The sequence below is a fragment of the Hemiscyllium ocellatum genome, chromosome 11, assembly GCF_020745735.1.
Source record: "Hemiscyllium ocellatum isolate sHemOce1 chromosome 11, sHemOce1.pat.X.cur, whole genome shotgun sequence".
NCBI lineage: Eukaryota > Metazoa > Chordata > Chondrichthyes > Orectolobiformes > Hemiscylliidae > Hemiscyllium > Hemiscyllium ocellatum.
Genome location: NC_083411.1, coordinates 100,797,499 through 100,811,559, shown reverse-complemented (window position 1 = coordinate 100,811,559; position 14,061 = coordinate 100,797,499). Strand labels below are relative to the sequence as shown.

The 14,061-nt window shown below is 40.5% G+C and overlaps 1 protein-coding gene across 1 annotated transcript in view; it reads right to left on the bottom strand.

Annotated features, from left to right (window-relative positions):
* The window catches only part of gdpd2 (glycerophosphodiester phosphodiesterase domain containing 2), a 77,762-nt gene extending 64,767 nt beyond the window's left edge, over nt 1–12,995 (bottom strand). The window contains exons 1-2 of the mRNA XM_060832304.1: nt 12,948–12,995; nt 10,298–10,396 (exon numbers count right to left, since the gene is read on the bottom strand). Of these exons, the coding sequence (XP_060688287.1) occupies nt 10,298–10,357 (60 nt within the window). The 5' untranslated portion in view covers nt 10,358–10,396; nt 12,948–12,995. The remainder of the gene's footprint in view (nt 1–10,297; nt 10,397–12,947) is intronic.
* Nucleotides 12,996–14,061: the final 1,066 nt, after the last annotated feature.

Sequence of the window (14,061 nt, the reverse complement as noted above, 5' to 3'; positions counted from 1 at the left end):
AGAAAGTGGTGTTAATCTGCTTCTTGAATGACTGCACTCCATGGGGTGTGTGCTGTTAAGGGAGTTCCAGGGATAACAATAAAGAAATGGTGATATGATTCCAACTCAGGATGATTTGTGGCAAAGAGATGGTGATATTACTATGTTGCTGGGTGTAGAGGTTGCCTTTCTGGGTGTAGACGTTGCTTGTTTGGAAGATGGTGCGTAAGGAGTTTTGGTGAATGATTGAAGCATATTCTGTATATTGTACATACTACTCTCACTGTGTGCTGGTGCTAAAGTATCTGAATGCTGAAAGTGGTAGGTGAGGTGTCAATCAAATGGGTCACTTTGATCTTGATGGCTTTGAACTTGTTGAGTACTACTGGAGCTGCACTCATCCAGACAAGCGAAGACTATTCCAACATGCTCCACACTTTTTTTTAGATTTGATTACTTACAGTGTGGAAACTGTCTCTTCGGCCCAACAAGTCCACACCGACCCTCCGAAGAGCAACCCACACAGACCCATTCCCCTCCAAAATGGTTAGGACTAAAATTGGGCCCTTGAAGACAGAAACAGGGGAATATATTACAGGGAACAAAGAAATGGCAGAAGAATTAAATGAGTACTTCAGATCTGTGTTCACTGGGGAAGACACAAGCAATCTCCCTAAGGTAACAGCGACTGAAGGACCTGAACTTAAGGGAATCTGCATTTGCCAGGATTTGGTGTTGGAGAGACTGTTAGGTCTGAAGGTTGATAAGTCCCTGGGGCCTGATGGTCTACATCCCAGGGTACTGAAGGAGGTGGCTCGGGAAATCGTGGATGCGTTGGTGATTATTTTCCAGAATTCGATAGGATCAGGATCGGTACCTGAGGATTGGAGAGTGGCTAATGTTATACCACTTTTTAAGAAAGGTGGGAGAGAGAAAGCAGGAAATTATAGACCAGTTAGTCTGACCTCAGTGGTGGGAAAGATGCTGGAGTCTATTATAAAGGATGAGATTACGGCACATCTGGACAGTAGTAACAGGATAGGACATGGATTTATGAAGGGGAAATCGTGCTTGACTAATCTTCTGGAGTTTTTTGAGGATGTAACTCTGAAGATGGACGAGGGAGATCCAGTAGATGCAGTGTACCTGGACTTTCAGAAAGCTTTTGACAAAGTTCCACATAGGAGGTTAGTGAGTAAACTTAGGGCGCATGGTATTGGGGGCAAAGTACTAGATTGGATTGAAAATTGGTTGGCTGATAGGAAACAAAGGGTAGTGATAAATGGCTCCATTTTGGAATGGCAGGCAGTGACCAGTGGGGTACCACAGGGATCAGTGTTGGGACCGCAGCTTTTTACAATATATGTTAATGATATAGAAGATGACATTAGCAAATTTGCTGATGATACAAATCTAGATGGCAGGGTGAAATGTGCTGAGGATGTTAGGAGATTACAGGGTGACCTGGACAAGTTAGGTGAGTGGTCAGATGCAGTTTAATCTGGATAAATGTATGGTTATCTACTTTGGTGGCAAGAACAGGAAGGCAGATTATTACCTCAATGGAATTAATCTTGGTAAAGGGGCAGTACAGAGAGATTTGGGTGTTCTTGTACACCAGTCAATGAAGGTAAGCATGCAGGTACAGCAGGTAGTGAAGAAGGCTAATAGCATGCTGGCCTTCATAACAAGAGGGATTGAGTATAGAAGCAAAGAGGTGCTTCTGCAACTGTACAGGGCCCTGGTGAGACCACACCTGGAGTACCGTGTGCAGTTCTGGTCTCCAAATTTGAGGAAAGATATTCTGGCTATTGAGGGAGTGCAGCGTAGGTTCACGAGGTCAATTCCTGGAATGGAGGGATTACCTTACACTGAAAGACTGAAGCAAATGGGCTTGTATACCCTTGAGTTTAGAAGACTGAGAGGGGATATGATTGAGACGTATAAGATTATGAAGGGATTGGACACTCTGGAGGCAGGAAACATGTTTCCACTGATGGGTGAGTGCCGAACCAGAGGACACAGCTTAAAAATACGTGGTAGACCATTTAGGACAGAGATGAGGAGAAACTTCTTCACTCAGAGAGTGGTGGCTGTGTGGAATGCTCTGCCCCAGAGGGCAGTGGAGGCCCAGTCTCTGGATTCATTTAAGAAAGAGTTGGATAGAGCTCTCAAAGATAGTGGAATCAAGGGTTATGGGGATAAGGCAGGAAGCGGATACTGATTAGGAATGATCAGTCATGATCATATTGAATGGTGGTGCAGGCTCGAAGGGCTGAATGGCCTACTCCTGCACCTATTGTCTATTGTCTACCTAACACTACACGCAATTTAACATGGCTAATTCACCTGACCTGCACATCTTTGGACTGTGGGAGGAAACCAGGGCATCCGGAGGAAACCCACACAGACACTGGGAGAATATGCAGACTCCACACAGACAGTTGCCTGAGGTGGGAATTGAACCCAGGTCTTTGGCGGTGTGAGGTAGCAGTGCTAACCACCGTGCCGACTTGTGCTTAGTAGTATGTGGACACGCTTTGGTAAATCAGAAAGTGAGTTATTTACTGTGGAATTTCCAACTTCTTGGCCAGTACTTGCAGCTACGTTATTTTAATGACTAGTCTAGTTCAGTTTCTGGTCAATGTTAATTGCAAGGATGTTAATAATGAGGGATTCAATTATAGCCACAACATTTAATACCAAGGTTAGTAGTTAGATTGTCTCTTGATGGAGATGATAATTGCCTCATTATCAAGTGATGTGAATGTTATATGTTATTATCAGCCCAAGCCTGAATGTTGTGCAGGTTTGGCTGCATTTGGAGATGCATTGGTTCGGTATTTCAGGAGTTACAGATCGTGCTGAACATTATCTTATCATCAGTGAGCATTCCCATTTTTGCCCTTATATTGGAGGGAAGGTTATTGATAAGCAACTAAAGATCATGGGGCTAGAACATTCCCCTAAGGATATCCTCTTGTGATGTCCTGGAGCTGAGATGATTGACCTCCAACAACTACAACTATTTTCTGTTGTGTATGACTTTCACCATTGGAGAGCATTCCCCTGATTCCCATTAAATCCAGTTTTGCTGAGGCTCCTGATGTCACACCCATATAATATTGCCTTGTTCATTCAGCTATTCATTTTCAAGTGGTTTTTGATAGCACCGTCAATGACACCTTTCACCACTTTGCTAATCGAGAGCAAACTTATAAGATAATAACTAGTTGGTTAAATTTTTCCCACTTTCTGTGTAGAACACATACCTGATCAATTTTTCATATTTCTATGTAGACTTGTACTTGCGTTGGAACAGATTGGTTTGAGCGCATCTTATTCTGGAGTACCAGTTTTCAGTAATATTGCTGGAATGCTATCTGGTTACATAGCCTTTGCAAAATCCAGAGCCTTCAGCGAATCCTTGAAACCATGTGGAGTTAATCAAATTACATTAAGGCTGGCATCTTCAGTGGATGTGGTATACATGGAAATCATGTCATTTGATAAGGTTCCCCATGGTAGATTCTTTCAGAAAGTAAGGAGGAATGGGACACAGAGAAAACCTGGCTGTCTGGATACAGAATTGCCTGGCCCATAGAAGACAGAGGGTGGTGGTGGATGGGAAGTATTCAGCTTGGCGCTCAATGTTCTGCAGGGATCGGTTCTGGAACCTCTGCTCTTTGTGGTTTTAATAAATAATTCGATGAGGAAGTGGAAGGGTGGGTTAGTATGAAGGTTGGTGGAGTTGTGGACAGTGCGTAGGGCTTTTGTAGGTTGTAATAGGACATTGACAGATGCAGAAATGAGCTGATAAGTGGCAGATAGAGTTCAGTCTGGAAAAGTATGAAGTCATTCTCTTTGTAAGATCAAATTTGAATGCAGAATATAGGGTTAAAGGCATGATTCTTGGCAGTGTGGAAGAACAGATGAATCTTGGGACCCATGTCCATAGATCCCTCAAAGTTGTCACCAGGTTAATAGGGTTGTTAAGAAGGCACGTGACATGTTGGCTTTCATTAGCAGGAGGATTAAGAGCCAGGAGGTTATGCTGCAACTCTACAGAATCCTGATTAGACCACAGTTGGAATATTATGTTCAGTTCTGGTCACCTCATTACAAGAAGGATGCCGAAGCTTTAGAGAGGGTGTAGAGGAGATTTACCAGGATGCTGCCTGGACTGGAGAGCGTGTCTTATGAAGAAAGGTTGAGGGAGCTGGGGATTTTTTCATTGGAGCGAAGAAGGGTGAGAGGTGACTTGGTGGAGGTGTACAAGATATTGAGAGTCATAGATAGAGTAGATAGACAGAGACTTTTTTTCATGGCAGAAATGTCCATCACAAGGAGGCATACGTTTAAGATGATTGGAGGAAGGTTTGGGGAAATGTCAGAGGTTGGTTCTTTACTCAGAGAATGGTGGGTGCATGGAATGCACTGCCAGCAGTGGCAGTTGAGTCAGATACATTAGGGACTCATAAGCGACTTTTGGATAGGCAAATGCAAGTTAGTACAATGAAGGGTATGTTGATTAGTCTGATCTTGGAGTAGGAAGGCTGGCACAACATCGAGGGCTGAAGAGCCTGTACTGTGCTATGTTCTATGTTCATTGAAGGCTTGCCTTCATTAATCACAACACTGAGTATAGGGGTTGGGACATCATGTTGCGACTGTACATGACATTGGTGAGGCCACTTTTGGAGTACCGCGTACAGTTCTGGTCACCCTGCTACAGGAAGAATATTATTAAATTTGAAAGGGTGCAAAAAAGATTTGATTGGACAGTTTGAGTTATAAGGAGAGGCTGCGACTTTTTCCCTGGACTGTAGGATGTTGACGGATGAACTTATGGAAATTTATAAAATCATGAGGGGCATAGATGAAGTGAATAGCAAAGGTCTTTTGTCTAGGATAGAGGAATTCAAAACTAGAGGATATAGGTTTAAAGTGAGGTGGTGAAAGATTTAAAAGGGAACTGAGCATCAACCTTTTCATACAGAGAGTGGTGGCATATAGAATGAACTGCCAGAGAAAATGGTAGTTGCAGTTACAACATTTAAAAGACATGTGGATAGGACCATGAATAGAGATGGTTTAAGAGGAGTATGGGCCAAGCACAAGCAAATGGGATTAGTTTAGCTTGGAAAACGTGGTCGCCATGGATGAGTTGGGAACAAAGAGTCCTATGACTCAATGACACTATGACTATCTGTGAAGCTGCGGATCTCAGGAGGTGGAGATTGACTGGTAAGTTGTCACTTCTATCTGAAAAACACTTGCAAATCCTTCAGCATTGTCTTTTGCTTTCTAGTGCTGGGCTCTTCCATACTTGAGGATGGGATATTGAATTGAATTGAATTTAATTTCATTCAATTTAATTTATTGTCACGTGTACCGAGACACAGTAAAAAGCTTTGTCTTGCGAGCAGTGCAGGCAGATCACAGAGTTGAGTAGAATAGATAAGTAAATAATAGGTAAACAGCAGCAAAAACAAAAACACAGGTACAGGCGAATGTTAAAGGTTTGTAAGTCCATTCATTATTCTAACAACATTAGGGTAAAAGCTGTTGCGAAACCAGCTGTTGCATGTCTTCAGGCTTCTGTACCATCTCCACGATGGTAGAGGTTGTAGAAAAACACTCCCAGGGCGGGATGGATCTTTGAGAATGCTGGCAGCTTTTCCTTGACAGTGGGCCTGGTAGATGGATTCTATAGATGGGAGGTTGGCCTTTGTGATTGTCCAGGCTGAGTTCATCACTCTCTTGAATGGTACACTTGCCATACAAGTGATACAGCAAGATAGAATGCTCTCGATGGCGCACCTATAAAAGTTGGCAAGGGTATTCGCCGTCATGCCAAATTTCCTCAGCTGCCTGAGGAAGAGACGTATTTGGGCCTTTGTAACCAGTGCGTCCACAAGAAGAGTTCAAGAAAGCTTACTGTGGATGACCACTCCCAGGAGCTTGACACTCTCCACTCATTCCACCTCTGTGCTGTTAACATGTAGGCGAGCATGAGTAACATCCCGCTGAAAGTCAATTACGAGTTCCTTGGTTTTACTGGCATTGAGAGCTAGATTGTTCTCAGTGCACCATTTTTCCAGGTCTTCCACCTCCAGTTTGTAATCTGTTTCATTGCCATCTGAGATTCAACCGACTGTGGTGGTGTCATCAGCGAACTTGTAAATGGCATTAGTCTGGTATTTGGTGAAGCAGTCATGGGTATACAGTAGGGGGCTGAGTACGCACCCCTGTTGGTCTCCAGTGTTGAGTGTTAGTGAGGTTGAAATATTGTCCCCAACCTTCATTGATTGTGGCCTGTGGGTCAGAAAACTGAGGATCCAGTTGCAGAGAGTGGGGCTTAGTCCGAGATTACTGTTTAGTAATCAGTCTTGAGGGGATAATAGTGTTGAAGACTGAACTGTAGTCAATGAGTAGGATTCTTATGCCTCTCCTCCAATGAGTTTTTAAATGTCTACCACCATTAATGACTCAATGAAATAGGACTGCAGACCTTAGATCTAATCTGTTGGTTATAAAATCACTTAGCCCTATCTGTTGAATGCTTCTTACACAGATTAGCTTGGAAATAGTCCTGTGGGTTCACCAGATTACCACCTTATTTTTAGATATGCATGGTACGGCATGCTGCACTCTCCAGTAAACCAAGGTTAATTACCTGTCTAGCTGGTAATGGTTGATCACGGTCATTTGCTAGACAGATTGTATTTCCTTGCTTGACATGTGTACAATGCTGACTATCTGATGCAGCAGATATCCCTTTAGATAATTTGAATGGATCCATTAGTGTGGAAGAACCATTTTTGTACTAGAGATTATAATAGTGAATTTCTATTGCAGATTATCTTAAAAAAACAGAAACAATCAATAGCCATACCCTACAAAAGATAAAGTTACCAGTGGACACGTCTCTGAATGTTAATCCTGAATCTGAGAGAAGTGGATCACAACGTCTAGGTGTCCATACATCATCATATGGCAGATCTTCATGCACTCTCACAGTCTTACAGTTGTGACGTATATGTAATTCATATATACATAAATATCATTTATTTTAGAGTTTGTATCTTAAGCAATAATTTTAAAGCAGTATGTGTCAGAGGGCAGGTGACTGAGGCATTCCTGGAGCAATAATGTGTGTTTGTTTGCATGGTGAGAGTTTTAAGGTTGGAAAGAGTAAACATTGAAAGGCATTGACTTGCTTTCAGTTTAGAAGAATCAAGGATTGTTTTATTGATTAGCAAAACTGTAGCATGCAAAATATTTGTTTCAGTTCACAGAAGATCTGGCTGGGGTCAAATTTAAGAACAGTTTCTCATGGAGATCGGACTTAGTTTAGAAATAGGTTGCCTCAATATATGGGTTTTAGTTTGAAAAATTCCAGACTAGAACTATTTGGTTGGTACACTGAAGAGGTTATTTGAACTTAAATTTTACTCATTCATAGAAGTGACTTTAACAAAAAATAGGTTGTCAAGCTGTCAAGACTAGGAATTAAATATAACTAAGTCAAACCAAAAGATGTGTTAGAGAAGAGAACTCTCACTAGGATTTGAGTGCTGTAAAAGGATAATGTTAGGATAGATGGAATATTGTTCTGCTGTATCTTGAAATCTTTCAAATTGTGTTGTTTGTAGTTTATTCCACTTTATTTTCATTTTGTTAATGTAATCAGCTTCTGTTGTAATGTTAAAACCAAATTTGCAGCATTATTTGCATGCTTATGTTTCAGTGAAAGATTACCATAATAAAAAAAATACAAAATATGATCTACAGACAGAACTTGTCTGGAATCTGACTTGTTTAGTAGTAAAATCAGTTGTGAACATAACATAGTGCATTCAGATGTATAATTCAAAATGTAATTAAAAAAAAACAATCACTAAATTCGGAAAAGAGTGAATAAATAGAAGATGAACAAAATTAACTACTGTATGGAACAAATGCAGAATGAGATAATTGAAGAATGAAAGAAAAAGCACAAACAGACATCACCATCCTTTTTAAGAAATATATTGAATCAGTTGAGGGTTCTCATACACATCAGTCAGCGTTTGAAACAAATCTTGTTCGATGGGCAAGGTTTACCCAAAGTCATGAATGTAGATGTGGGATTTTTAACAAGCTGTTTAAACGTGGACATTCTTGTGAGGAATACAACAATGGCTTTATTCCAATTCAGCAAGTGAAATCCTCCAAAATCAGTTGTAGGTTAATTAATTTTTTTATTCTGAACCCATTACCTTCTGTGCCTTAACTTCTGATGGGAGATATCAAAACTGGGGACTCAGGTCGTTCAACCTAATAAGATTCCATGGGATGGGGTATTTCACGGCCACAGGGCTCATCTTTATGGTTTGAGGAGAGAGATTTTCAAAAACATGAGGGACAAATCTTTTTACACAGAGAATGTTTCACATGCGGTATGAACTTCTGGAGGAAGTGGTGGAGATTGTTACAATTACAGCATTTAAAAGATGAATAAGAAGGGCTTGGAGGGATATGGGCCAGGAGTATGCAGGTGGGACTAATTTAATTCAGGATTATGTTTGGCAGGTAGGACCGAAGGGTCTGTTTCTGTGCTTTGTGTCTCGATGAATCTATGTATGTTATGTCCTCCATTCATTTTCACAGCATTGTACTGTGGGTTTTCTCTTGTAAACAATGCAATTGAGGGAACATGAGGGAATGGCCAAGATTTTTTTATTGCAGATGTTATAAAGATGCTTTATAAACCTGACATTTTTTGGAGGACTGAGATTTTGGAGAATTGTGAATAAAGGAATTTAGTTTCAAGTTTTGTGGATAAAACTAGAATGGTTTCTTTGAACAAAGTCAGCAAATGTTCCCTGGGGACTTGGAGATTTGTTTAAAAATAAAACTTCCTGGAAACCACATGACTGGTGATAACTGCTTTGCTGTAGGCTGTATTGGCCATGTTTGAATAGTGACTTGGAAGGATTCTTGTTTTATTGAGTTCAGTTGGAGGAAAGTTTACTAGGAATAATCTGAAATGAAGGAAAGCTTGCTACAAACAAGCTGCTGACTGGATTTCTCCCATTTTTTTCAAAAGGAACATCTTTTATATCTCTTCAGGGTGAAAGCTGTTTGATCTTTTGAAAAAGTGATTGAACAAAAATACTGATCGAACTATGTCTACAAGACTTCATCAGCCATCATAACTAATGACTTAACCATTTATGTCAAAATGACAGAGCAATAGACTCAAGACCTTTAAGCTTTTATCCTCAAGAATAACTCACTGGTCAATGGGTTTTTTGTCAGAAAGTCAGTCTCTGCAGAGAAAACTGCTTTTGTTTGTTCTGAAGAATACTTTTGTGTTATGTTTTCAAATATGCATTTAGGGATATTTAGAAAAGAACGCTTTTATGTTTCTATATTGCTGACTGTTCTCTTACCATTGTTTAGATCAGAGTGGTGCTGGAAAAGCACAGAAGGTCAGGGAGCATCCAAGGAGCAGGAAAATCGACGTTTCGGGCAAAAGCCCTTCATCAGGATTCCTCCTCGGATACTGCCTGACCTGCTGCGCTTTTCCAGCACCACTCTGATCCAAACTCTGGTTTCCAGCATCTGCAGTCCTCACTTTTGTCCTGTTCTCTTACCATTGTATATTAAGCAATTATTGCATCTTTACTGAATTTTAGTTTGAGGTCTTTTTATTTACAGCCTGATATAGATAAGCTATTAATTGATCAACTTAGTAACTGGAACATGTATTGTTATTTTATGTCATGATCCATATAGTAGTGGGACTAGAATGACTGTAATACTCCAAACCTGGTTGTAACAAAAAAAATGGTGCTTGTAGTGGAGTAACAAACGAGGACATTGTTTAATTAGAAGTGAGGTACTAATAATTTGAAAAGGCTAAAAGGAAATATATTAAGTTTCTTTATATCAAAGTTGCTTTTACAAAAACTCTTCTGGAGGTGGAAATGTCATCCCTATATGATTTGCAAGTAATAAGCACCATTCGCAAAACTAAATTGGCTGGGAAATTATGCTTAGAGGTAAAAAATGGGGGTTGAAAAACTGACATAATTGAAATAATTGCACAAGGTCTTTATTGGGATAAGGGACTTTTGCTTTCTACTGGATTCACCTGATGAATATTTTCATCTCGCAACCCAGTTTAGTGGGTGAGACTAGAGACATGGTGCATCCTTCCTGTTTTGGTCAGAACACAAATTCCAGGGAAATAAATTGGAAAAAAATTTACTTGTAATTTGCTGCACACAGTTTATATTTCAAGCAGTCATATTATTGTGTAACTCACTTGAATTGACAGGCTTATAGCGTCCCATTCTTCTTTCCACTTAATTCTTATGACTATCATTAAAATTAGGATCACTAGGACACAAACCAGGATTATAACCTTGAGAAAACGAGAAAGGATTCAAGATGAAAGTGCAATACATGAAAATATTAGGCTGTTACAGAATTAATGCAGGATTTCACATTGGGCTACAGGAGAAGATCAGCGATAGGGTTAGCAGCTTTGATATCATGATCACAAGCTCATACCTCATTGTGTAACATTGGAGTTAGTGTTAATCACTCTTGATAATATGGAGGTGCTGGTGTTGGACTGGGGCGGGCAAAGTCAGAAGTCACATGATTCCAAGTCTTTGTCCAACAGCTTCATTTGAAACCACAAGCTTTTGGAGCACAGCCCCTTTGTCAGGTGAAGACACTTCTGCCTACATTTGGTCAATTTCCCTCCATTCCTTGCATATTCATGCACTTATTTAAATGTTCCTTAAAAGCCCCTATTGTTTCTGGGTCCACTATTCCTGATGAAGAGCTTATGCCCAAAATATCGACTCTCCTGCTCCTCAGATGTGGCCTGACATGCTGTGCTTTTCCAGCACCACACTCTTCAACTCTGATCTCCAGCATCTGCAGTCCTCACTTTCTCCTCCTGAAATGCATGCCCCCTAGTTTTAGATATTTCAACTCTGGGAAAAAGATTCTGACTGTCAACTTTATCTATGCATCTCATAATTTGGTGGACTCCTATCAAGTCTTCACTCAGCCTCCAATGCTCCAGAGAAAACAACCAGAGATTTTCAAGTTTCTCCTTATAGCTCATATCATGTAGTCCAGGCATCATCCTGGTAACATCTTCTGCACCTTCTCCAAAGCCTCCACATCCTTCCGAACATGACATCTTGACTCTCGTACTCGATTCTTTGACCAATGAAAGCAAGCATGCCATACACCTGCTTTACCACCCAATTCTACTTGCGTGGCCACTTTCGGGGAACTCTGGTCTTGAATCCCAAGAATCCTCTGCACATAACGCTGTTCAAAGTTCTACCATCGACTGTATACTTAACATTTGATCTCCTAAAGTGCAGCATCTCATACTTACCCAGATTAAATGCCATCTGCGATTTCCCTGCCCATACCTGCAACCGATCTCTTATTGTATCCTTTGACGACCTTCAACACTATCACAATTCTACTGATCTTTGTATTGTCTGCAAACTTATTAACCCACTCATCTAAATTTTCATCCAAGTCATTTATATACATGTCCAACTGCAGAGGTTCCAGTATCGATCCCTGCAGAACGCCACTGCTCAGGGACTCCAACCTGAAAATAACTCTTCCATGCTAACCTCTGCTTTCTACAGGCAAGCTGATTTGGAATCCATGGAGCCAAGTCACCATGGCTCCCATGCATCTTAATATCCTGGATGAGGGAAATTGTCAAAAGCCTTACTAAAATCCATGTAAACAACATTCACTGTTCTGCACTCATCAATCACCTCTGTCACATCCTCAAACAATTGAATAAAGTTAGTAAGACATGACCTGCCCTGCACAAAGCCATGCTGCTGTCACTAATTAGGCTTTTCTAAATATGTAAATTCTATTCTTAATAATTCTCTCCAATAGTTCCCAACCACTGATGTGAGACCCAACAGTCTATAGTTTCCTAAATTATCCCTATTTTCCTTCTTGAACAGATGAACAACATTAGTTACTCACCAGTCCTCCGGGACCTCTCTCATGGCTAGCAAGGATACAAAAATCTTGGTTAAGTCCGCAAAAATCTCCTCTCTTGTTTCTCTTAATAATCTGGGGTAAATACTATCGGGCTCTGGGGACCCATCCACCTTAATGCTCTTCAAGTGACCCGACACCACTTCTTTCTGGATCTCAAACTGCCTTAGCATATTAGCATGTTTCACACTAACCCCACTATCCTTCATATCCTTTTCCTGGGTGAATACCAATGCAAAGCACTCATTTAGGATCTCACTCCCCACATCCTCTGCCTCCATGCACCCCTAGTCCATGCCTTTCTAAGAGACAACTTATCTGGTTTCTCAGGATTGATTCTAACAATTTAGTAACAAGCAAAGCAAAACAAACTGGCCTATAATTGTTTGGCATTTCCTTTGTACCATTTTAAACCAACAGAACCACATTTGCATTCCTTCAGTTCTCTGGCACCTCATCTGTGTTTAGTGAAAATTGGAAAATAATCCTCAGAGCATCTATTATTTCCTCCCTCACCTCCATCAACATCCTATTGGACAATCCATCTTATCCATTTTCAATTATTCCAATTCCGTGACCTCTTCCTCTCTTGTTATGATTATTTTGTCCAATATTTTACACTGTTCCCCTTGGATTACTATATCCACATCATCCCTTTCCTTTCTGAATACAGAGACAAAAAATTGATTTAAATTTCTTTCCATATCATCTGCGTTTTCACACGGGGTCCTTTCTTCAACTCTGATTGGTCCCATTTTTTCCCTGAACTATCCTTTTGCTCTTTATATACTGGCAAAACATCTTTGGGTTTTCCTTTATCTTGATTATAAAATGTTCATTATTAAAGAAGTTGCAATGGAGAAAGAATTGATAATGTTCATGCTCAGCTTTTGTTGCCATTTATGGAAGATTACCTTATTAATCCAGTGTAAGGCAAGTGGTATTCGCAGAATCAATTGACACAGTGAAAGTATCTGAAACAACAAAGCAGTAACTTCCTGAAAAACTAGCGTGTAATTGTCAGACTCATTTCTAATGCCACAATCACAAATTCACCAAGGTGTAAATGTACTTGAGTTAATGAACAGTTTTAATAATTGGTTTCAGTAGGATTAAATTCATTGCTTAACATTGGATTGTCGCTGAATTGTACAATCTGTAGCCTATTTGCATAATATGTTTCTTTTTGAACATAGAACAGTTTAACAGTACAGGCCCTTCGACGCTTGATGTTGTTCCTACCTTTTATCCTATTCTAAGATCAAACTAACCTACATACCATTCTTTTTCCTATCATCCATGCGCCTATCCAAGAGTCACTTAAATGTCCCTATGTATCTGACTCTGCTATCACTGCTGGCTGTGCATTACACATATCCACCATTCTCTGTGTAAAAGGACCTCTGACATAACCAGGACTCCATGCAGCTGCAGCATAACCTTCTGGCTTTTAATCTCAATCCCCCTGCTCATGAAAGCCAACACACCATACACCTTCTTAACAACATTACTAACTTAGGTGACAACTTTGAAGGATTTATGGACATGAACCCCAAGATCCCACTGTTCCTCCACACTGCCAAGAATCCTGCTTTTACCTTTGTATTCTGCATTCAAATTTGACCTTCGAAAATGAATCCCTTCATATTTTTCCAGGTTGAACTCCATCTGCCACTTATCAGACCAGTTCTGCATCCTGTCAATATCCCATTGCATCAGGCCTCCACACTGTCCACCACTCCACCAAACTTCATGTCATTGGAAAACTTACTAACCCACCCTTCCACTTCCTCATCCAAGTCATTTATAAAAACCACAAAGAGCAGAGGTCCCAGAACCAATCGCTGCAGAACACTACCGGTCACCGAGTTCCAGGTTAAACACTTTCCATCTACTACCACTCTGTCTTCTATGAGCCAGCCAATTCTGTATCCAGACAGCTAAATTTTTCTGTATCCCTTATCTTCGGGCCATCTCGTGCTCCCGCGAGGAGGTTGAGCAGTTCATCAACTTCGGCAACACATTCCA